Genomic DNA, 25416 nt, shown 5'->3' with positions numbered 1-25416 from the left:
AATGCCCTGTAGTAGACTGAAAATTGACTTGATTCTTACCACAGTTTGAATGTGCATAAGTATTTATAAAATTGAGGGTCTGGTAAGGGTTCCCCCCCCCCCCAGGCAATTATACAAGTCTTCTGCATTCCATTTTCAGTATAGAGGCACTCTTGAGTGCAGAGGGAAATGATATAAAATGCTACTGATCTTGTAAGTAACAAATGTTATTGTTCATGTGTGTTAATGGATGGTTAAACATTAGTGCTGTAATCCAGAGGATTCTCACGCTCAATGGTAGGCTGTGCACATACTGATGATTTCCTTGCCAAAGGTCCTACCAGTTTTGATATCACTGATCTCCTGAGGGTTTGAGATTGTGGAGAGAGTGCATGGAATGAATCCTACTACACTTCCAGACAGGTGAAAGGTACTTTCAGTGCTTATTATCTACCATCTATCTTGTAATGTACACATAGTCCCAGGTTAGTAAGGAACCATTTGTACATGGCGCCCAGGATGAGAATCTTTTCCCACAATTACCATTTCACCTAGAAGAACATGACCCCTGAGGAACATCCATGTAGGCAATGGTGAAACCTTGTTTCCTTGAAAGCAGTGAGCCAGGTAGGCTGTCTTAACTATGGCTTGCTCATTGCAGATGTTATACACATCTGTTTAATTGTAGAGTTGGAAGGGACCTACAAGGTCCTCTAGTCTAATTCCCTGCCTGCAGGGAGCATCTCCAGCAGGTACATCTTAGAGCATCTCCAACAGGTGTTGGAGATCTCCAGTGAGGGAGAATCCACCACCTCCCTGGGCAATCAGTTCTACTGCTGAAATACCCTGTCAATTAATACTAATTGTGATTTGCAAAACCTCCTTCAAACTTGCATATACCTACTTAAAGCTATGGTTTCACATTCTGGTTTGTAGCCAATCCTTTAAGATAGCTTGGTTGCTTAGAGTAGACTTCATTTTCAACAGCGGTTTAATAACAAACCATGGTTAAATTACCTCTGCATAGGGAGTCTGACCTTATAGACAGTTAATTAGGGATATTCTTTCAAATCTCATATTGATAGAAGGGGTTTGGTAGGCTCATGACTGGTTGCTCCAAATACTACTTACAAATTAGTTTAGTCCATTGTAGCAAAAGTGAGTCAGATTGCAAACTGCCATTAAATCTGAATGTTTAAAATTGTGTATATAGTTTTTGCCTCACCTTATTCCTATAAAAGCATATTTAAAATACACACACACACACACACACACACACACACGTGTAAATTGGAGGAGGAAGGGGAAATAAATGCTTTGGACTTGACCTTTTGTGTATGCTTTCTGTAAAATTGTGAAAAAAACCATTGATGGCAGAATGCTGAATCACTGAATATTTAATGCATTGTAGACACACACAGAGAGAGACAAGTAAAGCCAGTTAATTAACAAAGTGCCTTTCTATATCACCCCCTGAGGACAGCACTTTAAAAGCACAGTCCCATTACAGTAAGTTTGATATGTTAGGTACTTGTATATAAGGTACATTCAGTATGCAAAGTGTTGCCATTTAACAAAATAAGCATATAAATAATACGAACGAGGTTATCCTGGAGTGTTGCTTAGACACCTAGGATCAAAGCTGAAATGCTTTATATAACTGAAATGTGACACTCATTAGGAATATATGAAAAAATCCCATAGAACAGTAACATACTTAAGGCCAGTGCAATAATTTGAAAACTGAACACAATAAATTTAATCTAGCCCAATAATTTCCCCTATAATAAATTTCTATTGTATTTTTAGATTCTTGCCAATATTACTGGCATTGCACATATATATATATATATATATATATATATATATATGATATGTGCAATATCATTGTTGTGAATAGTAATTCTAAGAGCACAGTAATCTTAACACCAGACATGTGTGTCACCTAATAGTAGTAGGTAGTTCAGTATATAAATTAAGCAAAATTGAGAGGTGGCAATCCTGTATACCAAGCTTTTCCAACAATCTTGCCCCTATTTCATTGTCTTAGCCTGTAGGATGCAAGTGATGCACCCAGGTAGCTTGCAACATTCTCCTGTTGCAAGACATAATTAATATGAGCCACATTAGCACGGAATAATAGGGGTGTAGCAACTAGCCACAAAAAAATTGATAGGTAAACCTTAAATGCATGTTTTTGAGCAGGTGTGATAATGAAAAGGGCAACTAAAACATAGTTTGGAAAGAGTCCCTTATACTTTACCCAGCTCTAACAAATAAGATATCTATAAATGCCAAGTACAATCTCCAAAGAAGGCTATAGAAGTGTTTATAGTGCAGAGTTTAATCCACTTTATTTATGCATATGCAGCAAGAAAGTGCAGATCAATTTTTCCTTCCCATTTATTACAGCAATCTCCTCACTCCATGTCTCATACACAGGTTCATTCACCAAATGGGAAAAAGTGTGCTAGGTGAAATATTAGTACGTGATCATTGAGATTGAAGCTTTCTAGAGAACATAAATACAGAACAGGTACTCACTAGCCTCCAGAATTTAATGAGAACTTTCAATTGTAAAAATATTAAATATTTTATAGGAAAAAACTTACCATTTTATTCATAAGTTATGCAAAGATTAATCCTTAGTACGACATACTGTAACATGCCTGTGTTTATTGCTAATATCTTGAATAAGGCTATATTCAAGCACGCAAAGGATATATTCATACCAACAGGGTCACCAGACTACTCAACCCTGTGAGGTGAACTAAAGCTCTGGAATAAAGCCTGCTGATTGTTCATGTGGTTCTATAGTCCCCACAGTCACTTAACTCTGCAGCTGTCACAGAGTAAGTGCTATATGTGAGCACATTCAAACTGGTCTTCATCTCTGATGGAAGCATGGACATTTAAGCTGGAGGTAAGCTAAGGGTATTGTCAAAATCCTCCCTTTACAATTCTGCCCAAGGATTGATTTAAGGGCTACACAGACATGCAAGGTCCTCTGTTTCTTCCAAGTCGAGGGTATCATTTGTGCCAACAAGCTCCATAAGTTTAGTGTTAGCAGCGGGGCTTTTGGATTTTTATGTGCTTCTTGGAAACATTTTTTTATCATAGGCCTTGATAGCTTTTAATCTCTCCCATTGTTGCATAGCTGTCTTGCTCTTGTCTTCTGATGCTCTAATAGCATGATGGATTTTTCAGAGTTTTCTACATTTCTAAGCAGAGTCTCGAGCCTTCGCTTGATTTTCTTTTGATCTTCTATAGCACATCCAATTACAACAGACTGGAATTTCTGATTAATGGGTCCAGGCGGCACCTCAGACGTACATGCACCATAAAGTGACATTAAGCGGCTCTTGGAGTCTTCCAAATCATCCAGGAGTTTGCCAACTACTTCATCAATCATCCGTGTGGCATGCAACAGGGATTCCTGCTGCTGAGGATTTCGGATGGTTTCTACAGAAACCTCAACTGTGAGGGTTCTTCCCATCAAGCGTTTGGCAGTCAGATTGAGTTCTTCTCTTTCACCTGCATTTTGAAAACAGCATTTTGTTTTAAAAGGGTTACACTACACAACACTAAATCTCTGTATTGATTGGGTTGGAAGAATCAAGGGAACTAGCATTTGCCAACTGGGCTCGGTGCACCGGCTCACCGCTGGCGTGCACTGTTGCAAACGGGTAGCCCAGCCCTGGGCCAAAATGTATGTGAGGCCTTCTGAGACGTGGGGAGGCAGGATGCAACCTCTCCGTGCCTCAGTAGGCCCTCCTGATGTGACTGAAAGGTGCTTCGGGGAGGTCCTTGAGGCCCTCTAGACACAGGTTTGGCACCCACATTGAGTGAAATCTGCGGGTGCTGAACCCACGGATAAGGAGAACCCACTGTAATGTCACTTCCTTAGGAACACACATCACAGAATGGTTTATCATTGTGTGTTCCCAAGAATGTGAAATTACTATAGCCTGTATCCAAAGAAGTGGAGTCTTGTGCATGTCTACTCAGAAGTAAATTCCATTGTGTTCAATAAGACTAACGTGTTCATCATGACTAAATTCAATTGAAATGAATGGGACTGACAGCTCAATCCTATGGGTGTCTACTCAGAAATACATTCTATTGTGTTCAGTGAGGCTTAGTCCCTGAAAATTGGATATAGGATTGCAACCTCAGTCATGACTAACTTGTTTCACTGATTTCAATGGAACTTAGTTGTGATTAACCCATTTTTGCCCAGCCCACGTGTACACATTTGATCCCTGTTGCGTGTATGCAACGTTGCGCTGAAGTGGTTTAACTTTTATTTGATTCAACCCTATTGTATTTACAAATCTTTCTCATATACCCAAAAGTTGGTTTCAAGTGGGGGTTTGAGAATTGCAGGGCTCTCACCTTCACTAATGTTCCTCATATCCTGACTATTTTGTATATTGTGGATCATTTCCAAAAGAGTTTCTTTTTCTTGTTCCATAGAAGATGCTGCATCACGTAAAGCTTCAACCCTGTTGGGGTATGAAAAAGAAAAGAGCATATACATTGTAAAGTAGCAGCTTTGAGAGCCTGTCATGTTCTCGGCTTTCACTGGTGTACACTGAAAGCGTTATAGTATCAATTAATTTTACATGAAAAGTACATATTGAATTTCCTTGCATTCCCTGCGCCCCAATGTTCATATGAAAATATTCTTGGTGCCCTGGAAAACTGCTAATTCAAATGCTCAGGAATATGTGGTGTTAGAGGGCCAAACTAGACATGATATCTGAAAAGCACTACATGCTGTGGGTACAAGTGAGCACTGCTACAGTATACAAAGAAGCCCTCAAGTGTCAAATACAATGTATCTAAAATGGATGACGCCTAAAAAGAGGTATATACAGCTTATTTTAAAAATCTTTTTGCTATTCCTCATAATCATATGAATGGAATATGAAAACTATGAATGGAAAACTTCATAATCCGTTTGATTGCTGAGAAGTGTACATACAAGGACAGAGGAATTATTTTCTGCCATCTACAGGGAACAACTGCTCCGTTGGAGTAACGGAAACCTTGTTGGGTTAGGTAGGCTGACTCCCCAGCTACAATAGTATTGCTGTGCTAGACAGGTTGTGTTTTTTTATTTGAAGAAGCCAGAGAAGACTATTGTATGCTCTTGTATTTTCCAAATTCGAACCAGTTTTATTTTTAAAATGAAGGTATGGAAAAGCGATGATCAGTCCCAGCTTCACTGAGGTGGTAACTATCTGTTATGTGCCTCTTCAAACTGCTGGTGGAAGCTCACATGACTGTCCTAAATACAAAGGCTTTCCTTTGATTGTTTGTACACAGAAAATCAGCAACACTAAAGAGAAGAGTAGGCTAGATCCTTAACATCTAGTTTTCTGTATGGAGGCACATTCTATCATGTACCTCGTAAATACCACCTGCAGCCTGAAGGACTACAGCCCTGGCACAGGTTCACCACCTCAGTGAGTACTAGGTTCCACCAGCTCACAAAATAGCTCAAATCACAGCCAAACTTCATTTCCAGCAAATCTTTTTTTCTTTTTTCTAGGCTCACTAGCTTCCTTGTGGGAAGATGCTGGGATACATGTGGGACAGGTGGTAGAAGCTGCTACTAGTTCACTGCCAGTAACATACAAGTGAGATCCTTTTAACAGAATATGAAGTAGAAAATGAAAGTTCTCTCTAATTACAAGTAGTCACATTATCTTGCTCAGCTGCATATAGCGCTGGCTGCTTTTGCTGTGTGGCCCTGCTCCTATGCTTTTAACAGTAAGCTGACAATACAGCAATTATAATTTTTTTTATTTACAAATTTATATCCCGCTTAATCTTCCAAGTGGTCATTCAAATCTTTTCTTGATTCGAAGCATGTGAATCTTTTCCTTTCACTTCGTCTCCATCCTTCACAAGAAAAGGCTTCATCTGCTAAATTCCTGTACGTCAGGCTGCTGTTAAGGGTTCCAGAACACTGCCAAAAAAAAAAAAAAAACAGCACTGCCAACTTTAACTATGTTTCCCTGGCTTCTTTACAGAAGTTCTTCTCTGGTACTGAAATCTATTTTTAAATGGGGTTCTGCAAGTATGTAAACTTCACAATACTGTAGTTTTTTCCCTCTCCTCCTGTACATATGAACACATCTAGTCCTGGCTGTTAACTCTTAGGCAGCTGGACTTCATCTGTGGGAGTAAGGAAAGGATTATGGTATAGTTCTGGAGTCATGAATGGATTTGCCTGCCTTTAGGAATAGATGCTCTTCAGGTGCCTTATTTAGAGCCCTTTGGTATTCCTGGCCAATGAAGCTGAAATTTTCAGCATGCTTACCAGGCAGGAAGTCTCACTCAGTGGGATGTACTTCTAAGTAAAGAGATCCCTCAGAAAGGGTATCCCTCAGAAAGTCCAGTCCCGTCATCTGCCAACAAAAAGGTGCCTGGACTCCGTATGGTTTCTGGAATGACAGCTGGGACTTCCAGATCTCTGCTAATTTGGGACTATAAATAGGACTCTTCCAACATAGCACCTGTGTACGTCACTCACAAGTCTGGACCATCTTGCAGCAGTACTTTTCTTCCTCATTCCTCAAATGCACCCTGCCATGTGGACACCTACCTTGGCAGCTATGGGGATCACACATGCACATTCCTCACCTGATTGCTGAAGCATCAAACAATTTATCATGTGCAACAACCATACAAACCTCTGCTAACCAGGCAAAATAGCACTTTCAAAGTGGTGGTTCTCTTATATTTAACAGGGAAAAGCAACTGCTCCTATTCACCCCAGCATATATTTTTTCCAGTAGCTCTTTTTTAGTATCTCCCTTATGCCTTTTTTTCAGACTGATCTCTGTGGCGTAATCTCCACCTTCTCGGGCTTCATAAACCACTTTTTGAACATTTATTGTTGAAAAGCAGACAATATAAACAAATAGTTATATTGTATTAATATATTAATTACAAATTATTACAATAATTCAGTTGCCATTGTAATAATATGTACATAATTATGTCTGAACATATTTCAGTATGATGTTTAGTGGCAAATACTGTAATATTCTAGCTTCATTTGAAAGTTGGGGGGCTGGGGATAAGAATAGGCCCTCAGTTTGGCTGTACTTGTCGTAAGAGGCGACTAAACAGCCACCGGGTAGATGGGACTCGTTAGCTTGGGAAGGCAGCTCATCTGAGAGAAGGAAAACTCTGATCCCAAACCTCCACTGGCTTGTGGCTACATCCAGTTATGGAAAAGGCTTCAGGAGTCAACCTCGAGGCAAAATCCGGAGCCGGAGTCCCTGAGGCAGTTCATGGCTGAACACAGTCACGTTCTGGCAACTCCTGCGACGCCGCTGGAACCAACCGTATTGGCCTCTGCCTTTCCATTGGGCCATTTCAGCGACGTGGAGAGGGGGGATTTGCTGCATGGGTAACAGCCTATCCTCCATACCTACTTTACCCAGGCTTCGCGCACTGGAGAGGACACTTTGTTCCAGAACCACCATTCAGAGTGTGACACCATAGTCTTCCGAGACTGAAGGATGCCAACAACAATGTCTGAATAAATAATCCCATATCAAGCACCAGAGATAGTGTTCCTGTCACCTGACATCACTATATAACACAATACTTGTCAATGGAGGTATTCCAATGATACAGAAGGGACCAGTTTATGGCTATGTGTCAATCATCTATATTGGGGTGGGTCAAACTTGTTTAACATAAGAGTTAACATACAATACAATACCATACAATAACTTGTAATGTACATAACATACAATAAACTTCAGATGTTTGGGAGCCTCAAGTTTAAGAAGCATTTAAGCTTAAATATATTACCATGTACACTATGGTAAATATAGTACCATGTACACTAAACTTATGTTTTAATCCAGTGAACTCTCAATTTATACCTGGCAAATTATAAAGGTTGAAAATTTCTTGTTTACTTTTTATATTAATTGTGATGCAAAAAAGAGCTCAGCCAACATATTTCCGAGAGCCACACATTATACATCAAAGAGCCAGAGGCAGCTGACAAAGCATCATTTGGCCACCCTGATCTATAAGCAAGCAACTTAGATGGAAACTTCCCATCCAACAGTTTTGAAAAATGAGAAGCTCTCCTCTCTGAAAGAGCCTGCAGCATGAATATTGCCCCTTTCATCTGTAGCTTCTTAGCTGACCTCACAAATTCATTTTCCCTAGAACTACCTCCAACTGCCTACAGCATGGAAAAATGTCTTCTATCACATGTTGTTGGCATCCTTGAGTCTCGGAAGACTATGGTATTGCGCTCTGAATGGTGGTTCTGGAACAGAGTTTCCTCTCCAGTGCGCAAAGTCTGGGTAAAGTAGATATGGAGGATAGACTTTCCCATGCAGCAAATCCCCCCTCTCCACATCGCTGAAATGGTCCAATGGAAAGGCAGAGGCCAATACGGTTGGTTCCAGCGACATCGCAGGAGTTGCCAGAATGTGACTGTGTTCAGCCATGAACTGCCTCAGGGACTCCGGCTCTGGATTTTACCTTGAGGTTGACTCCTGAAGCCTTTTCCATAACTGGATGTAGCCACAAGGCAATGGAGGTTTGGGATCAGAGTTTTCCTTCTCTCAGATGAGCTGCCTTTCCAGGCTATCGTGTCCCATCTAGCTGGTGGCTGTTTAGTCGCCTCTTACGACAAGTACAGCCAAACCGAGAGCCTATTCTTATCCCCCAGCCCCCAGGGGAATCTATCACATATCTCTGTAGACTTGGATCAGAGAGCTCTGGGTTCACCTTTCAGCTCATCTAAGAGTTCCCTTTGAAACGCTGAAGGAAATTATTTCTTATCAGACTGGATTTTACAGACTCTGGATTTTATTTCTTATCAAAGTCTGGATCTTGGGCAGAGTGGATCTAGGACAACGATTTTCAACATTTTTCAACTCATGGCACACTGACAAGGCACTAATTGTCAAGGCACACCATCAGTATTTTTTACAATTGACAAGGCACACCACACTGCCAGCAGGGGCTAGCATCCCCCAGTGGCCCTACTAACAATTGATCCTTCCCCAAACTCCTGTGGCACACCTGTAGACCATCCACAGCACACCAGTGTGCCACAACACAGTGGTTGAAAATGACTGGTCTAGGAGGTACACTGAATACCTAAAATGTGTTTTGAAAGGATACTTTCCATTTAAATGTTTTTAGAGCAGGGAAATTTCTGCTTAAGAAAAATGTGGCTGTTGTCCCCCTCCCCTGGTTTGGTGTGGAGTGGCACTCTGAACCCCACTCATTTGACCAGTCAAACTCTGCCCACTCATGAGTCTCCCTGCTCAAGCTGATTTTGTCGAGATTGTTTTTGTACTTAACATGCCTCGGAAGTGATCACCTCTTCCACTATTACTATTATGACCGTGAGCATGACTGACAGCAATCTCAAAGATGGCTTAAGATTTAAGTAGAACACACCACTGAGCCTTAATTCTGAGTAAACAAGCCTTAAAATTACCATAGTCTGCATAGTGGGGAGGAAAAGGGAAGCTTGTATGTATTTAAGAAAGTTCACTGTAAAAAGGGTTTGAACTTAAACATAACCATTCTTACTTCACTTGGATGCTTCTGACCATAATAATTCAGATAAACACAGAGATGTGGAATGCTATTCACTTGTTACATGGGGGGAGTGTCCTGTTTTTTACCCATGCTTAGCAACCCATGTATAGCATGTATTAGGGCCCAATCCTATCCAACTTTCCAGTACCAAGGCAACCACAATGCAGCTCTGAGGTAAGGGGCAAACGTTCCCTTATCTTGAGGAGGCCTCTGTGACTTTCCCCCCAGCACAGGATGCAGCGCATACCCCATTGGCACGGCTGCATTGGTGCTGGAAAGTTGTATAGGATTGGGCCCTTAATGTGTGAGATGGCAAGAACTTTGGGTTGCCTGCGCACAAAAGCTGTGCTCACATCATCAAGATGGAGTTTGGAAGCAGGGACAGCCCACAGAATACCACTCCTGGTCCCTTTCCCCATGTTCAGTGTTAACACACTAGTGGTGCTCAGGTTATTATAGACACTACTGAGGAAATCAAATCACTGATCTTTCATTAATGTCCTTAAAACATATCTGGATGTGTGGCAAAGCTTCCCAAGTCAAGAAGGCTGGCTATGGCCCTGTTGAGCAAAATGGTGGGAAGGGCTTTAAGAGATTTAAAAGTAGTACTACGAATCGCAGGATGATAATTTGAATGGTCACATTGTGTCTGCTTTATTCCTCTGCACATTCTTTCACAACTAAATAAAAACATTTTTATTAACATTACCTGTTGGGGGTGGGTAAGGGTGGAATGCTCCTGGATGTCCTTTATGTAGCCTGTTTTTATTGTGCATTTGTGAGTTTTTAGTTGGTTGTGTATTGTTTTTTACTTGTCACCACCTAAGGGTTTTTAGAATTATTATACTACTGCTGTGCTGGTTTTCAGTGATCTAGGGCAGTGGTTCCCAATGTTTTTTCCACTTGCGTACTGCTTACCGGGTAGATGGGACTCGTCCGCCTAGGAAGGCAGCTCATCTGAGAGAAGGAAAACTCTGATCCCAAACCTCCACTGCCTTGTGGCTACATCCAGTTATGGAAAAGGCTTCAGGAGTCAACCTCGAGGCAAAATCCGGAGCCGGAGTCTCTGAGGCAGTTCATGGCTGAACACAGTCACGTTCTGGCAACTCCTGCGACGCCGCTGGAACCACCCGTATTGGCCTCTGCCTTTCCATTGGACCATTTCAGCGACGTGGAGAGGGGGGATTTGCTGCATGGGTAACAGTCTATCCTCCATACCTACTTTACCCAGGCTTCGTGCACTGGAGAGGACACTCTGTTCCAGAACCACTATTCAGAGCGCGTTACCATAGTCTTCCAAGACTGAAGGATGCCAACAAGAACTGCTTGGCAGCCCAGTTCCATACATTGTACCCCTCATATTAGCAAAACGCTTGTAATTAATAGAGTTGCTGGTACTTCAGATCTCAGACCACTGATCCGTATCTGATGATACACAAACTGATGAGCAGAAACTAGCAGTTAGTGGGGCCTTCGCAGCCTGCTACCCACCTTCCTTCCTGCCATGCCCAGCACCGCAAGACATTAATACTGCCTTTTCCTGCCATTATTCAGTTCTTTTTTCCAGGTACCCCTAAAGGTCCTGGCAAGTACCCCTGGGGACACCTCACCTACCCCAGGTAGCAAACCACTGATCTAGATTTTCATTATCCTAATGCTGTGTTTTATGTATTAAGAGCTCAATCCTATGTAGAAGTAAGTCCCACTAGAGTCAATGGGGTTTACTCCCAGGAAAGTGCGCAGCCCCAGCTCTGCAAGCCGCCTTGAGCTTTTGGAAAGGTGGGGTACAAATGTTGCAAAGAAGGAAGCAAAGAGACTGCCTGGCAAGCACAAGAAAAGCCATGCAGGGCAGCAGAAAATCCGGGGGGGGGGGCTGGAGGATGTGGGGGGGGAAGTTGGAAGGCTGCAATCCTATGCACCCTTTCCAGGGAGTAAGGCCCATTGGAGAGAAAGGAACCTGCAAGTACTTGCAAGGGAGAGGGGGGGGCTCTTTCCCCTCCCAGCAGAGACGCCCCCCGCCCTGTCGCCTCCCTCCCTCCTGCTGGCCTCACCTCCGCTCCAGCTGGTCGAGGCTCTCCAGCAGGCGCATGGAGCGGTCCGCCATGGAGGTGGAGCGGAAGAAGCGGCCCCGGAGCTGCCCGCCGCCCGCCTGCTGGGCTGCCTCTCCGCTGCTGCTGCTGCTGCTCTTGGCGCCGCTAGTCTTGGCCTGGGCCATGGCGGGCAGTGCGGGCGCAGAGTCGCCGCCGCCGCCGCCTGCAGCCCCGAGAGACCAGGAGAGGCGCTGCGGGCGGCACTGGCGCTCCGGCGGGACTGGCTGACACCCGACTCGCCGCTCCAGAAGGAGACGAGCCGCCCCCGCCCCGGGCGGCACAGCTGTTCCCTCCCCGCGCTCTTTGCAGCGGAGAACTGGCTGGAAGGACGCTGCCCAAGCTCAGGCTGCGAGCCTGGCCACACTTTCCCGGGAGTAAGGCCCATTGACTCTAATGCGACTTACTTCTGAGTAGACAGGCTTGGGCTCTCAAGCCCCTTTAGGAGCCCCGGGCACCCCCTGCTGCAGCCAGGGATCAGGTAGTACTCGACTTGGGGAAAGGCACTCTTTACTTGCTCAGAGGCACTCTCATCCTCATTTGGGACTTGTCCTTAAGTCCCAGCCTTAAGTGACCTGGTGTCATCACCTCAAAAGAGGACCAGGCACCCCAAAAGGTAGGACAGCCAAGAAAAATGTAGGGCACGACCAAATAAAAGCAAAAGCACTCGTATATTGGTTTTATGGGGTTAATTTTACTTATCATTAAATTCAAAACTATATCACATGTAATTTATTACATATAGTAATTACAAGAAGGCAATGTGCTGCCTGATCACAGGGAAAAGGACATTTAAATTCTTCGCTAGGACACAACGCTCAAAAAGAGGACATGTCCTGCAAAAAGAGGACATCTGATCACTCTGGCCCCAGCCATAGCACTGGAGAGAGGGGCAAGGATTTTGCCTTGAACCTTGGCTCAAATAATGCTCCCACTGCTAAAGGTGTTGGAGCAGGTCGTGACTTGCTAACTTAAATGGGAGCAAAGGCAACTGACACATGCTCAGAGGCACTCTTGTCTTCATTAATAATTCAGGTATTAAAACTTATTTCAGCCAAGCATTGTGGTTCAGCCTTCTTGAAGTCTGGTTCACTATGTCCTGGAAGACCCATTTATAATCATAATGGCAGAGAGGCCAAGGTGAGTTCAGCACCCTGCCTCCCCCCCAACAGTTCACTATTCTTCCCTTAAGATCATAATTAGTTTTATTTCTTTTTCAATGTATATACAACCATTTCTCTTATTGCTGCTGCCTTAACTTTTTCATCTACATCACCCACACAGACGTGTCGTGTCCTAGGTTGCCAAATTTTATGTTTGCAAGTTTCAAAAGCGAAAACAGCAGCAGAGCTGCAGTCCCTTGAGCTAATGCCAAAAGGTGACCAAACTCTTCCTCCCTTTAACTGCAGTGCAGTAGTTTTTCCAATTCTTTTTTTTTAACTACTCAGTGGGAAAGAAGAAATTCTTTACTGTACAAACTTCTACCAACTTCTACCATGAGCCAGCAAAGTGTTCTGTAGCATGGTTTTGATATCATCCACTGAGAAACAGTTACTTAGAAGTGTTTAGTTGTACTTAAATGGTACTATTCCTAATTTTGCTGCTGTTATTTAGGTTCATTGGACACATTCCAGAATCAGAGGATATGAACATTATTGTATTTATTGTATAGTGTAGCATAGAAATTAAGAGACTATGAAATAGACATTCTCGAGTTTGAATCTCATCTCAGGCATTATTTCACAAGATAGTCTTCAGCAAGTTGCTACTGTTCCCTGTGGTTGTCGTCCCCTACCTTTTTTCTGCTTTGAAAAACTGTATGTACCTACCATAAGCCAAAAGGCTTCCCCCAGTCCATTCCCATATTAACTGTGCATTAACTCCTTCTACCACTTACACTCTGTCAAAAAAAGGTTTCCATATATTGTGAGGGTACATCGTGAGTACTCACAAATGTAACTTGTGAAGATCACACCAAAAAGAATGAAAAAAATAAGAGAAAATGGTTCCCTGTCTAAAAAGAAACACGGGGGACAAACCAGCAAAAGCCACTGGGAGAGACACTATGCTGGCTGAATAGGGGAAATTGCCCTCCTAAAAACTATGTGATGTACACCTGTCGCAACTACTATACCAGTGTAGACACAGAATTTGCACCAAACCCTTGTGGGTTTAACGGTGCTTGCTTTTTATACAGGACAACTGTAATTATATTTAGCAAGCGCTGAACAGGACTCCCTTATGAAGAAGCCCTCTGGCAGCCCATAAGAAAACGTAGGAACTGACATACTAGGTTTTTTTTAAAACACCTTCTAACCTATATGTTTTCCCTAAGAAGGGGGTATTATCACACATACAGCCAATTGCAGGCTCCAGTGCAACATGCACTAAACTGGGAGCAAACCCATTGGATTCAGTGGGATAAGCTTTCTGGTTTCTCCAGCAAAAGCAACCAGCTTTGACTTCAAGCTGAAGTCAATTGAGAAAAAACTTCTTGTACCCATAAAACACTGTAGATTTTGTTAGTGCTCGCTAGAAGTCTTTTTATAAATGAGTACTTGAAGAAGACAGAAGACTTTCCTTTTGAAATCCATCTTCCCCCACCTTTTTGTCCTCCTTACTCTGCCCCCTTTCTGTCTTAAGTTCCTCTCTTCTCCTCCTTCTACCACTTTTCCCAGCGCTCCATTGTGCATGGATACTGGACGCAGACTTCCCACTGTGTGTATTAACCCATTTTTGCCCGGCCTACATGTGTACACATTTGGTCCCTGTTGCATATATGCAATGTTGGGCAGAAATTGCTTAATTTAGTTGGGCCCAGTTTCATCCCCCTCTTTTTATTTTCAAACACTATTAAAATTTTGTGCACCTTCATCCTCTTCTCAGTCCTGCTTCACCACAAAGTTATACAGTTGAACCACTGGCAGTTACATTGGGTCTCTGCACGTGATTGCTTTTCCCCCATATATGCACGTTACATGTGTTTTAAAAAGCATTGTTGGCAACACTTTGAAGAGCTACACATTTGAATATTTTCCTGTAGATAAGACGCCTTACAGATGAATAAAGGAAAAGGGTTCAAGCATAGCCTTCTCTCAGACATGCTAGTTTCTTATGTGGTTTATTTTTCCCCCACCATTATTTCAAATAACTTTTCTTCTTCATGAAACTTTATACTCAGACATTAATAGACTGTAGTTTGAACAGAGTCACTTCACAGGGATTACTTTAGAGGCATTTTGACAAGATTTTTTCGCTTAGGGAGGATTCTCATTGAATTGTATCCATATGACTAAAACAAAGACCATGTGGATATTGTTACATCAGAACTGGGCCAAGATATTAATAGGAAAATGAAGTAAGATAGTGTGCTTCACATAAATTTGGAGTGAAAGAAATTTTTTTTTTTTTAAAGAGTGAACAAGAATTAGAGAATATGGAAAGTGAGAACACTCTATGATACCAGAAAGTCTTGGGCTGCAATTCTATACATACTTTCCCAGGAGTAAACCTTACTGAATAGGACTTACTTCTGACTAGATATGCATAGGAGTACAGTATGTCACATCAGGACATCTATTGGCTACATGAAGAATAGAATGGCATGCAGCTGAAGTTGACTTTGGAGCTTTCTATTTATAGAAAACCCTGGTTTGAGAGGTGGGGGTGGTTCCAGCTGCTATTTTTGTTTGGATTAAGTACCAAAGAATGTGAAAGGTGCCCAGAGAAACATTTGGGGACCTGTACCTGACCAGGCATAGGAAAACATTTACATGTATGGTAACTTTGGCTAAAAGTGAAGGATGTAGAACAGGGGTGTCAAACATAAAGCCCGCAGGCCAAATGTGGCCCCTGGAAGCAATTTATCCAGCCCCCCCATTATAATTGGGATCTCTCATATCTTGAAAATATGAACAAGATTTGCACATTTTCTCTTTGATCACTTGCAGCTAATGAGTTTCTAAGTGAGAATGAAGTGCTTATTTTTGGCCATTATCTGCTGAATGATGTCACTTCCTGCTTAATGATGTCACTTCCAGCCCTCAGTGGGCACCAACTTTGGCCCTCTTATGAAACAAGTTTGACATCCCTGCTCTATATGAAACAACTGTGACACCCCTGATATAGAATGTCTCTCAGCTACCAGTTTGCAGAGATATTTGACTCTGTTGGAGAGCAACATAGCTTAAGAGGTTCTCAAGCTAGGGCATAGCGGCGCCCCAACCTGAGAGCCTCAGCCTCTGGCCCCTTAAGGGGAAGGCGAGGGCAGTGACGTGATCCCCAGGATTGCACTGCTGCCAGAGCCAGAGGGGTTTATTTGCAGGTCGAAGCAGAGGACTTCAGAAGGTGTAGGAGCCCTACGGAGCCCTCCACAGGGCTCCCTAAGTCTTCGTATTCTTAGTACAATAGCACTCCCTTGTCATGCACCAGAATGTGTTCAAGAATGTACCATGTAACATCAGTACCAGTTCATAAAAGAACCTGTCCTTTTATCCCATGAATGCTAAGTATATTCAAGAGCATTTTGTGACTGACTTTATCAAAAGCTTTTTGAAAGGCTAAGCATACAATATTAACCAGATCTATCCACTTACCTGTTGATGCTCTTAAAGAACTCTAGAAAGTTAGTGAGGCAGCACTCAGCTTTACAGAAACCATGCCAATTCTCCCTCAGTTAAGACTTGTTCTCAGTAGCATTCCAGGGGGGCACAGAACTAAGTTTTGCAGGATGCCTCCACGTGCCATGGAAGCTGCCCCTTTCACCATCAGAGTCATTCCAGGCAGCGAGAGCCACAGGCAGGTATCTCTTCTGCATTGCTCTTACCGCCCTGAATGGCTCTGAAGGTGAGGGGGAGAGAAAGCTACTGTTTGTTCTTTTATATGTTCAATAATTTTGTCTTTAATTATGCTTTTCCAGCAGTTTACCTAGACTAGATATTAAACTGACCAGTCTAATTTCTGGATCATCCTTGGATCCCTTTTTAAAATCAGTTACATTGACTACTTTCATCCTCTGGCATGGAGGCTGACATAAAACACAAGTTATATATTTTTGTTAGAAGATCAACAATTTCACAGCTGAGCCCCTTTAAGAACTGTTGGGTTCATGTCATCTGGACCCACTGATTTGATGATTTTTAATTTGTCAGTACACTCAAAGATTCAGAGCTGCTCCTTCTTTTTCCCTTGTTTAAGTGTTTTGTGTATGAGCCGAAAGATATGGCAAGTGCATCCCCACTCACTTCTAAGAGCAGAAGATCCTTCATCCTTTGACTCATTTCAAAAATAAGTTATTTTTGTCTTACTGAAGTTAGTTCCGTTGATACAGTTTTAAGAATAAGTGTACCTGAGCTCCTCTTACATAATGTTGGATGCTCAAAATATATCTGCAGTGTAGATTTAATGGGATACTTGCCCAGCATGATTATAGTCTCAGAAGTCCTAGTGTTCTTCAGCCTGTGGACTGTGACCCCACTGGGGTTGTGAAGGCTCCTGGGGGGGGGGGGGTGAGTTGCAGCAACCTTTCAAAGCCTATGCAAGAGAGAGCTTGGATCCAATCCAATCATGGTGCATATTTTGATATAATCCTGCACAGCCTGTTCTTGCTGTCTTGCCCCACAGCTCCTAAGGCCAACCCTGCTCAGGCTGCTACCTCACAGGGTTGTTGCGAAGACACAAGAGTTGGGGGAAACGGGGCGGGATGGGGGTGGGCAGATCAGGTCCCGGGGGGAGGAAACAGGATGAGTGGTGGGTGTCCAGTCTCATCCTTTATTTATTTGGGTCATGGCACAAAAAAGGTTGAAGATCTTATGGAATATTCTAAGAGCTTTATTTGATGCTTAGCATCCATTTCCCTGAAGACTTGCAAAACTAGACCAGAAGTTGAGGGCAGAACTTAGCAGTATTATAATTAGGTGGATGGTGGCACTGCTTGCAGATATTTAGTCCTTGTAACAGAGGTCATTAGAGAGAAGGAAGAGGAGGCAGTCAATGTCAAGATTAATGCACGCCATTCTTTCCCAGCACTAGTAGTCCTGAAAAGTGATCCTTATTTGATCCTGAAGGTGGACAAGACTTATTGGTGCCCTATCGGACATAGAGAAAGAGACAGAGAGAGAGGCAGGTAACTGCTTGGAGAAGTTTCTAACATCTTTAGAATCTTAGGAGTACATCCCTCCTCTAAAACAAGTCCAGATTTCCCACAGAATCTTAAATTGTGGTCTTCTTTTTAATGGTGGACCCTTTCATTAAACATGTAGCCAATAAATCCCTTGAAAACAGCTTGCACCTCTGCGTAGTATAGCCTCCTTCCCAGGGGACGTTTTTGCAATCCATTCTTAAAGGGAACCATTTCTTTTATTATATTTATAGACTGACATAAGTGCAGTGTGTTATGCCAATGAGTGAAAGGCTGACACAAAAGTAGGTCACGCCAAAGCACTGCTTCAATAAGCAACAGTGGGAATACTTCAGTGGCATTCCATTCAAATTCAGTAAAGTTGGGTGTGAAAATGAGAGTGAAAACTTTCAGGAGGCAGCCGGCTGAAATTGACATAAACAAAAATAGTTGATACTTTAATTATGTCCAAATATAGAATACGCTTTTTGAGAAATAAACCACAATAAGTTAACAAAGATAGAAAGGTCTTGCCTTTCTAAAATTACATTATTCAAATCTTGGCAAAAAAGGGAGGAAAATACTCTCCTGAAGTATTAGTAAGACAGGAAACAAAATGTACACACACAGTCCAGCTATCTGGCATTGCGTTCATTCTAACTGTTTCATAAAGAACATAGACACAGGTAACAAAAAATAACTTAGATCCTAGAACCTCATTCTCAGTTCCCAAGTCCCAGTAAAGTCCCTTCATACATTTGCCTGTAGACCCTGGATTAGTGCTTAATCTCATTATGAACTGATTGAGATAGACAGCACTAGATATCCACCCCAGGCCCATGTGATTACTGAGTGTTCCTGGCACATGCATGACACTGACCCTTATCTTTGCTTCCCAGTCACCTTTGTCAATATGGGGGGAGGTCATTCAAACCACTGCCCCTACTACAATTAGGGAAAGTTACCAAGCAGCAAGGTGAGGAATCCAGGGCATGTCTATCTTGGGAATATCTATGTCTGTAATTGCAAGGGGCCAGTTAAGCAATAAAAGTATTGTCTAAACTGGTGGTGAAACATGGTCCAAGAAAACTGGTTTCAGTTCTTGTGTCTGCAATAGTGCTTGTGCTAGAAAAACCCATACAAGAGAATAACAATGTCTCCCCAGAAGCAAAAGCACAACATTAAAAACAAAAAACAAAGAAGCTAAATAAAGTAAACTGAGTTTTCACACTAATAGTGGAAGAAGCTTAAGCCAGCTTGTGGTTCAGTGGAACTACAAGAGGCTTTAGAGCAGTGTTTCCCAGCCTGGGGGTTGTAAACCCACAAAGGCCAGGCATTCCCTTCTTTTGGGACGCTACTTGCTTAAGGAGGGTAGAGACCTGATAGGGGATCCATAGTGCTGTTAGAATGGCACTACCAGGTTTCATTGTCACTGCCTAACACATAGTAAAAAAAACGGGGGGTTTGCTTACATGTGGGCAGCAGTGGCTGTGAATCCCAGAAGTGCCATTCAAAAAGGGTCTGTTAGCGACCTGTTCAGGTCGCTACCTTAAGAGGGTAGTGTCCCAAAAGAAGGTTTGAGAACCAATGCCTTAAGGTACAACAAAATTGTTACAACAAAATTGAAATACATTTCAATCACATGAAAGCACCTTGGATGTTTTAGGATGCTGATCTTCAAACGTTTTCACATTTCTTCAAGATTTTTCCCGATTTCCCTCTTGAAATTCTACACCTTCATCTGAATAAAAATATCAAAATTTGAAACTGCAACCAACAAGTAGCTATTGCATATTTGGTTTAAATATTGGTGAGAAATAGGTGAGAAATAATTATTGCTTTCCAATTAGTGCTTGCCTACAGCAATGATCACCCTGTGAAACAACAAATGCAAGTACTACTACTTATATATTTGCACCAGTGAAAGATGCAACATGAGTTCTTGTGCTTATATAGCTGTAAAATTAACACATCACCTTCCTGTCTTCTGAAGCTAAGAGATCCAACATAGTCTTGGTTCTGGGTTCCAATCCCGCCTCTGTCATTAACTAGATGACTGTATATCTGCATATTTCAACTGTATATCTGTGCAGGGATTGTTTTCAAAGCTGTCATGATTTATGTGATCACGGGTTCTAAAAACCTTGCAAGTTGTAGGGCCTGCAGGTATTGCTGCAATGCAAAGCATCCTACAGTGGACTGCAAGCTAGTGAACAGATTTAAAAGAGGAATGTGGTCAGTGATGAAAGAGTTGAACTATTTTGACAACAGAGAGTTGGACAGGGGTGAGTGAAACTTGTGAAGCCTATGAAGGTGGCTTTTCACTTGAATATACTGGACCTAATTGTTACAATGCTCTTGGATTTGGAAAAGACGGCAAACATACTAGTCAGCTCTTTTTCTTGTGGCAAGCCCATATTGTAAAGCCTATATAGCACTGAAAGCCAAACAATGAAGCTGCATCAGAGTATTTGAAGGAAAATGAATTGGAAAGCAGTTCAGTTAATGTAAATATTTTTAGAAGATCAAAATGTTTACTTTCATTTGTATAGCTTCTTTCAAGAAGCAATGCATGCCTAGCATAAGTAATACCTTTGGCTGTATCTGAAATGTTGTTTAATAAGGCACACATCACGTCAGCATCAATCTTATGAGGATCTAAAATGCGGGTTGTTCGTTGAGTCATCTTAAGCTGGCTCTCTAGCTCCAGAAAACTTTTGTCCCCAGAAAGAATGGTGAAAGGAATATGCTTTGGCAAATGTTCATCAAGGCGGCCCACCTACGGAGCAGAATGGAAATTGTGCAGAAGTATGTTATTAGCGTGAAGACAAAGGGAAGTGGTTCTCAAATGTTTTGGAAGGTTTAATCCTAAAGTAAGTGTTGCGGAGGAAGGGCTAGGGCAGTGATGCAATCCCCAGGATCATGTTGTGGGGGGGGGAGGAAGGGGTTGGTTTTACTTACTGCGTGTTAGGGGAAGCAGCAGGAGGTGCAGGGAGCCCCACGCAGCCCTATGCAGGGCTCCCTGAGGCTTGGAATCTTCAGAAATAGCAAGCACAAGCCACCTCCTGGCTGCGTTCACAAACTGGAAGTGGCTTGCACTTGCTATTTCTGAAGATTCCAAGCCTCGGGGAGCCCTGCGGAAGGCTGTGAGGGCTCCCTGCATCTCCTGAAGCTTGATCTAACACACAGTAAGCAAAAGCATCCCCTTACCCCCCCTTAGCAATGTGACCTTGGAGATCACATCACTGCCTTCCCCCGCCCCTTAAAGGGACAGGGGAAGTATTACACAAATTGGTGGGTTGCGACCGACCAGTTTGAGAACCACTGACATAGGGAATACAATTCTTCAAAGAAAGGTTCTTTGCAGGTTTTATGGCTAGGAATGACTAGCAGATCCTTTAGCCCAGGGGTTGGTAACCTTTTCAAGAAAAAGGGCCAGACGATTGGCAATGACGTCATCGCATCATTGCCAAACTTCTAGAAACAGCTGCGTAAAGGTTGGCTTGGGAGGCAAAGCCTCCAACCCAGTTTGCTGCACACCAGATGGAAAATGGCAGAGCTGCCTGGTTGGACTCGTAGAGTTGGAGGGGAGGTTCACTTCATCTTCTCTGTTTATTCTTCTTGGCATACATTTAGACACTGAAAGCCTGGGTGGGTAGCTCCACCATTCCTTGTCTGATGTGCAGCGAAGAGGCCAGGAGACTTTGCCTCCCAAGTTGAGCTCTGTGTGAGCCAGATCCTTCTGGGTCTTGTGCTGGATCCCCTGAAGGCAATAAGTTACAACCCTGATCTATCCCAATTCTTTGCACTTCAATACTATTTTCTGTGTAGTTGACACAGCCAGAATGAGCTATCAATAGGCTGAACCCCAACCTCCCCCAGGGAAAGATCATTTAATTATCTATATATTTTCCACCAGATGTGTTGTTAATTTTTCACACATACCGAGCCATGGTTGTATCTATGCAAGTAATTTTTTTCTCTTATGGGGAATAAGTACTTTCTGTAAGTACAATGAATGAAGAAAAAATGACAAAATGATGTGTCCCTTCCCCTGGACATCAGTGGATAGATATATATATGCTTCAAAGGGCGCAGTCCTAACCAACTTTCCAGCACTGGCATAGCTGTGCCAAAGTGGTGTGCATGGCATCCTGCAGTGGGGAGGCAGTCAAGGGGGCCTCCTCAAGTTAAGGGCATGTTTGTTACCTTACTTTGGTGCTGCACTGCAGCTAGGTCAGTGCTTGAAAATTGGTTAGGATTGTGCCCAAAATCTCCTAAGCCAATTGATGGCCTTGAGGTGGGATCTGATAAAGTGGTCTACTCAGGCAGTGAACTGGCAGGTTTGAGTGTGTATTTCTAGTTTGCCTCCACCACATCTGCTGGTGCCTGGACATACCCACTCCTTCTCTCGCTCCTGTGGTCATTAAAAAAAAAAAAAAAAGAATGAAGAGGAGCGAAAAGGAAATATGTGGGAAAGCGGAAGTGGCAGTGGAGGATAGCTAGATGTGTTTGTTTCCGATCAGTAAGACAGGTTTACAGCCTAAGTCTTACTGAACACAATGGGCTTATTTCCAAGTAAGGCAGTGGCATAGCTAAGAGTGTGCAGGGGATAACAACTGCACTGGGCAATAAGCTTTAGGGGGCAACAAGCTGAGCTTGACACTAGTAGCCAAATAGTGAAACTTTTGTATGTACAAATACCATTATGTTATATATCATTGGAAAGGTAATTTAATACTGAATGCAATGAAACAAACCACACTGGAATATCTGTATTCTATCAAAAGGTATAGCCAATTAACCAGAAAACTTTTTATTTATTTACTTAATAATTTAAATTTTATTTTGTTATGGGGAAGCTACAAAATCTTCTTTGATCATGAGTAGCAGATGCCTTAGCTATGTCACTGTCCCATTTTTCACTTTTTAAAAAGTCTGGGTGTGACATTGCTTCTGAAAGTGACCTCACTTCCAGAATATTACTTTGCACTCGACAGTGGGCCACACTTTCATTAGTTATGCTACTGGAGTAAGGTAGATAACACCATTTTCAAAACCCTCTAATGACGGCTTATTCTGGGAGATGCTCAGCATAGAACCCTGAACACTTACATGCACACAGATTGCAAAGTCAGCTGCCTCTCTCCTCGTACCACAGCGTGGATGAAGGAAGAAGCACCCAATCTTATTAAGGTAGTTAAAAATTTTGCAATTCACTGGTGGCTTCCAGTTGCCATGCCCACCTAAACCATTAAACAAGATGACAGCCAGGATTAGAAACTTAAACACTGTATAGAGAAGAGGCAGACAAAATTAAGAAGGGGTTAATACTTTGATAGAGTGGAGAAATAGTTGAACAAATGTTGTAGAAACTGTAAAATACAATATATATTTGTAAGAAGCAAAACTCTGGTTGCACATGACCTATATATGCCCAATGCTGAATCTCTTGTTAGTATATGTAAAAAGAAAGTTTGTTGATTTTGATTTGATTTGTAATCTGCCCTTCTCCCTAGAGGGCACCCAAGGCGGCTAACAACATTTAAGTCATAAGATACATAAAATAGAACAATAAAATAGATAATAAAACCACCAATAGCAATAAAACCAGCAGTAAAAACGATTGTTAAAAGCAGCCATCATGTTCTCCGTCATGCCCTTTATTCAAGCAGTTCAAAGTACATATTTCATCTAGAATATTTTCAATCTATAGTAAGGGTCACAGAGCACCCACGTCTATTAACTATTATATGTCAAAGCAACTCTTGATACAGCAAAATGCTACCCATTTATTCCTCCCATTTAGCCTCACACTTACAGTAAAGTGCAACGCGTTCACAAAAATCCTACTAAAACGAAAACAGAAAAACCAGACAATATAGCTTCAAAAGGGCTATTGTGGACAAAACAAAAAATAAAAAAACCTCCTATTCAGTGTTTTCCCCTTAACAGCCAGAAAAGAAGTTTAGAAGTCCTGGAATGCTGGGAAGCAACATTTCAGTAAAAGCTTCAGTACTCCTGAACATACAAACCTGTTCTCTAGTGAGTCAGACTCTTGGGCTCACAGAGGTCATTGTTGCCTACACTGATGGAGAGCAACTCTCCAGGGTTTCAAATAGGGGTCTTCTCCAGCCCCCTTCTAGAGATGCTAGGGACAGGAGCAGGGGCCTCCTATATGCCAAGCAGGAGTTCTGACCTACAGTCCCATTCCTAACCTCTAGTTTAGGATATGCTCAAAACGTGGGCATAAATATCACTGCAACTAATGCAATGCATTTCCACATAATGGCCACAATCAGAGCATAAAGTATTTCACTGCTCTATGACTGTTTTAGAATTGAATTGTAACCAGCCACCAAGTACAGAACCTCATATGGTTCACTATTTTTCCCTCAAAAATGATGAGGCTTGGAAAATGTATTACTATTCAGAATATTTACATACTACAGTGGTACCTCGCATAACGAATGCCCCACGCAGCGAAAAACTCGCATAACGAAAGCGTTTTGCTAAGTTTGGTAACTCACATAACAAATTTTTATGACCCCTGCTTCGCAAGACGAATTTTTTTTTGTTTTGCTTTGGTTTGTTTTAAGGGGAAGATCTTCATGTCAGTTTATGATCCCGTCCACCCTAGTAAGGGGCAGATCTTCATGTCAGTTTATGATCCCGTCCACCCTAGTAAGGGGCGGATCTTCATGTCAGTTTATGATCCCGTCCACCCTAGTAAGGGGCGGATCTTCATGTCAGTTTATGATCCCGTCCACCCTAGTAAGGGGCGGATCTTCATGTCAGTTTATGATCCCGTCCACCCTAGTAAGGGGCGGATCTTCATGTCAGTTTATGATCCCGTCCACCCTAGTAAGGGGCGGATCTTCATGTCAGTTTATGATCCCGTCCACCCTAGTAAGGGGCGGATCTTCATGTCACTTTATGATCCCGTCCACCCTAGTAAGGGGCGGATCTTCATGTCAGTTTATGATCCCGTCCACCCTAGTAAGGGGAGGATCTTCATGTCAGTTTATGATCCCGTCCACCCTAGTAAGGGGAGGATCTTCATGTCAGTTTATGATCCCGTCCACCCTAGTAAGGGGCGGATCTTCATGTCAGTTTATGATCCCGTCCACCCTAGTAAGGGGCGGATCTTCATGTCAGTTTATGATCCCGTCCACCCTAGTAAGGGGCGGATCTTCATGTCAGTTTATGATCCCGTCCACCCTAGTAAGGGGCGGATCTTCATGTCAGTTTATGATCCCGTCCACCCTAGTAAGGGGCGGATCTTCATGTCACTTTATGATCCCGTCCACCCTAGTAAGGGGCGGATCTTCATGTCAGTTTATGATCCCGTCCACCCTAGTAAGGGGAGGATCTTCATGTCAGTTTATGATCCCGTCCACCCTAGTAAGGGGTGGATCTTCATGTCACTTTATGATCCCGTCCACCCTAGTAAGGGGTGGATCTTCATGTCACTTTATGATCCCGTCCACCCTAGTAAGGGGAGGATCTTCATGTCAGCTTGCTCCCAGGAAAGTGTGCACAGGATTACAGCCTTCAAACTCCCCACTCAGCATCCCCCCCATTGCTCATTCACCCTCTCACTGCCCCATTTCCTTCACGTTTCCCCCC

At 42.7% G+C, this 25416-nt stretch overlaps 2 protein-coding genes across 7 annotated transcripts in view; both read right to left on the bottom strand.

The window, feature by feature from the left end:
* Window positions 1–2307: 2307 nt before the first annotated feature.
* Window positions 2308–11879, bottom strand: BAG2 (BAG cochaperone 2). Of its 3 annotated transcripts, none has more exons than XM_066609411.1 (4): window positions 11634–11710; window positions 5798–5956; window positions 4375–4484; window positions 2308–3513 (listed from the first exon to the last, which is right to left on the bottom strand). In XM_066609411.1, the coding sequence occupies exons 2-4, from the start codon at window positions 5830–5832 to the stop codon at window positions 3113–3115; spliced, it is 546 nt and encodes a 181-aa protein (XP_066465508.1). In that variant the 5' UTR covers window positions 5833–5956; window positions 11634–11710; the 3' UTR covers window positions 2308–3112. The 3 variants fall into 3 exon arrangements, with proteins under 3 accessions (XP_066465508.1, XP_066465517.1, XP_066497011.1); XM_066609420.1 differs by lacking the exon at window positions 11634–11710 and adding an exon at window positions 10501–10584; XM_066640914.1 differs by lacking the exon at window positions 5798–5956 and having other exon boundaries at window positions 11634–11879.
* Window positions 11880–17563: 5684 nt separating this feature from the next.
* Window positions 17564–25416, bottom strand: part of ZNF451 (zinc finger protein 451) — a 35195-nt gene continuing 27342 nt past the window's right edge. For 3 of the 4 annotated variants that reach the window (XM_066640878.1, XM_066640902.1, XM_066640886.1), the window contains exons 12-14: window positions 22903–23033; window positions 20380–20566; window positions 18210–19528 (exon numbers count right to left, since the gene is read on the bottom strand). In XM_066640878.1, coding sequence (XP_066496975.1) covers window positions 19485–19528; window positions 20380–20566; window positions 22903–23033 — 362 coding nt within the window. In that variant the 3' untranslated portion in view covers window positions 18210–19484. Of the gene's footprint in view, window positions 17757–18209; window positions 19529–20379; window positions 20567–22902; window positions 23034–25416 lie in introns of those variants that run through there. The other variant, XM_066640894.1, reaches the window with a different exon arrangement.

This window comes from Tiliqua scincoides, chromosome 1 (assembly GCF_035046505.1).
Source record: "Tiliqua scincoides isolate rTilSci1 chromosome 1, rTilSci1.hap2, whole genome shotgun sequence".
Classification (NCBI taxonomy): Eukaryota; Metazoa; Chordata; class Lepidosauria; order Squamata; family Scincidae; genus Tiliqua; species Tiliqua scincoides.
Note: the sequence above shows the minus strand (reverse complement) of the source record. Positions and strands in the feature narration are given on the sequence as shown.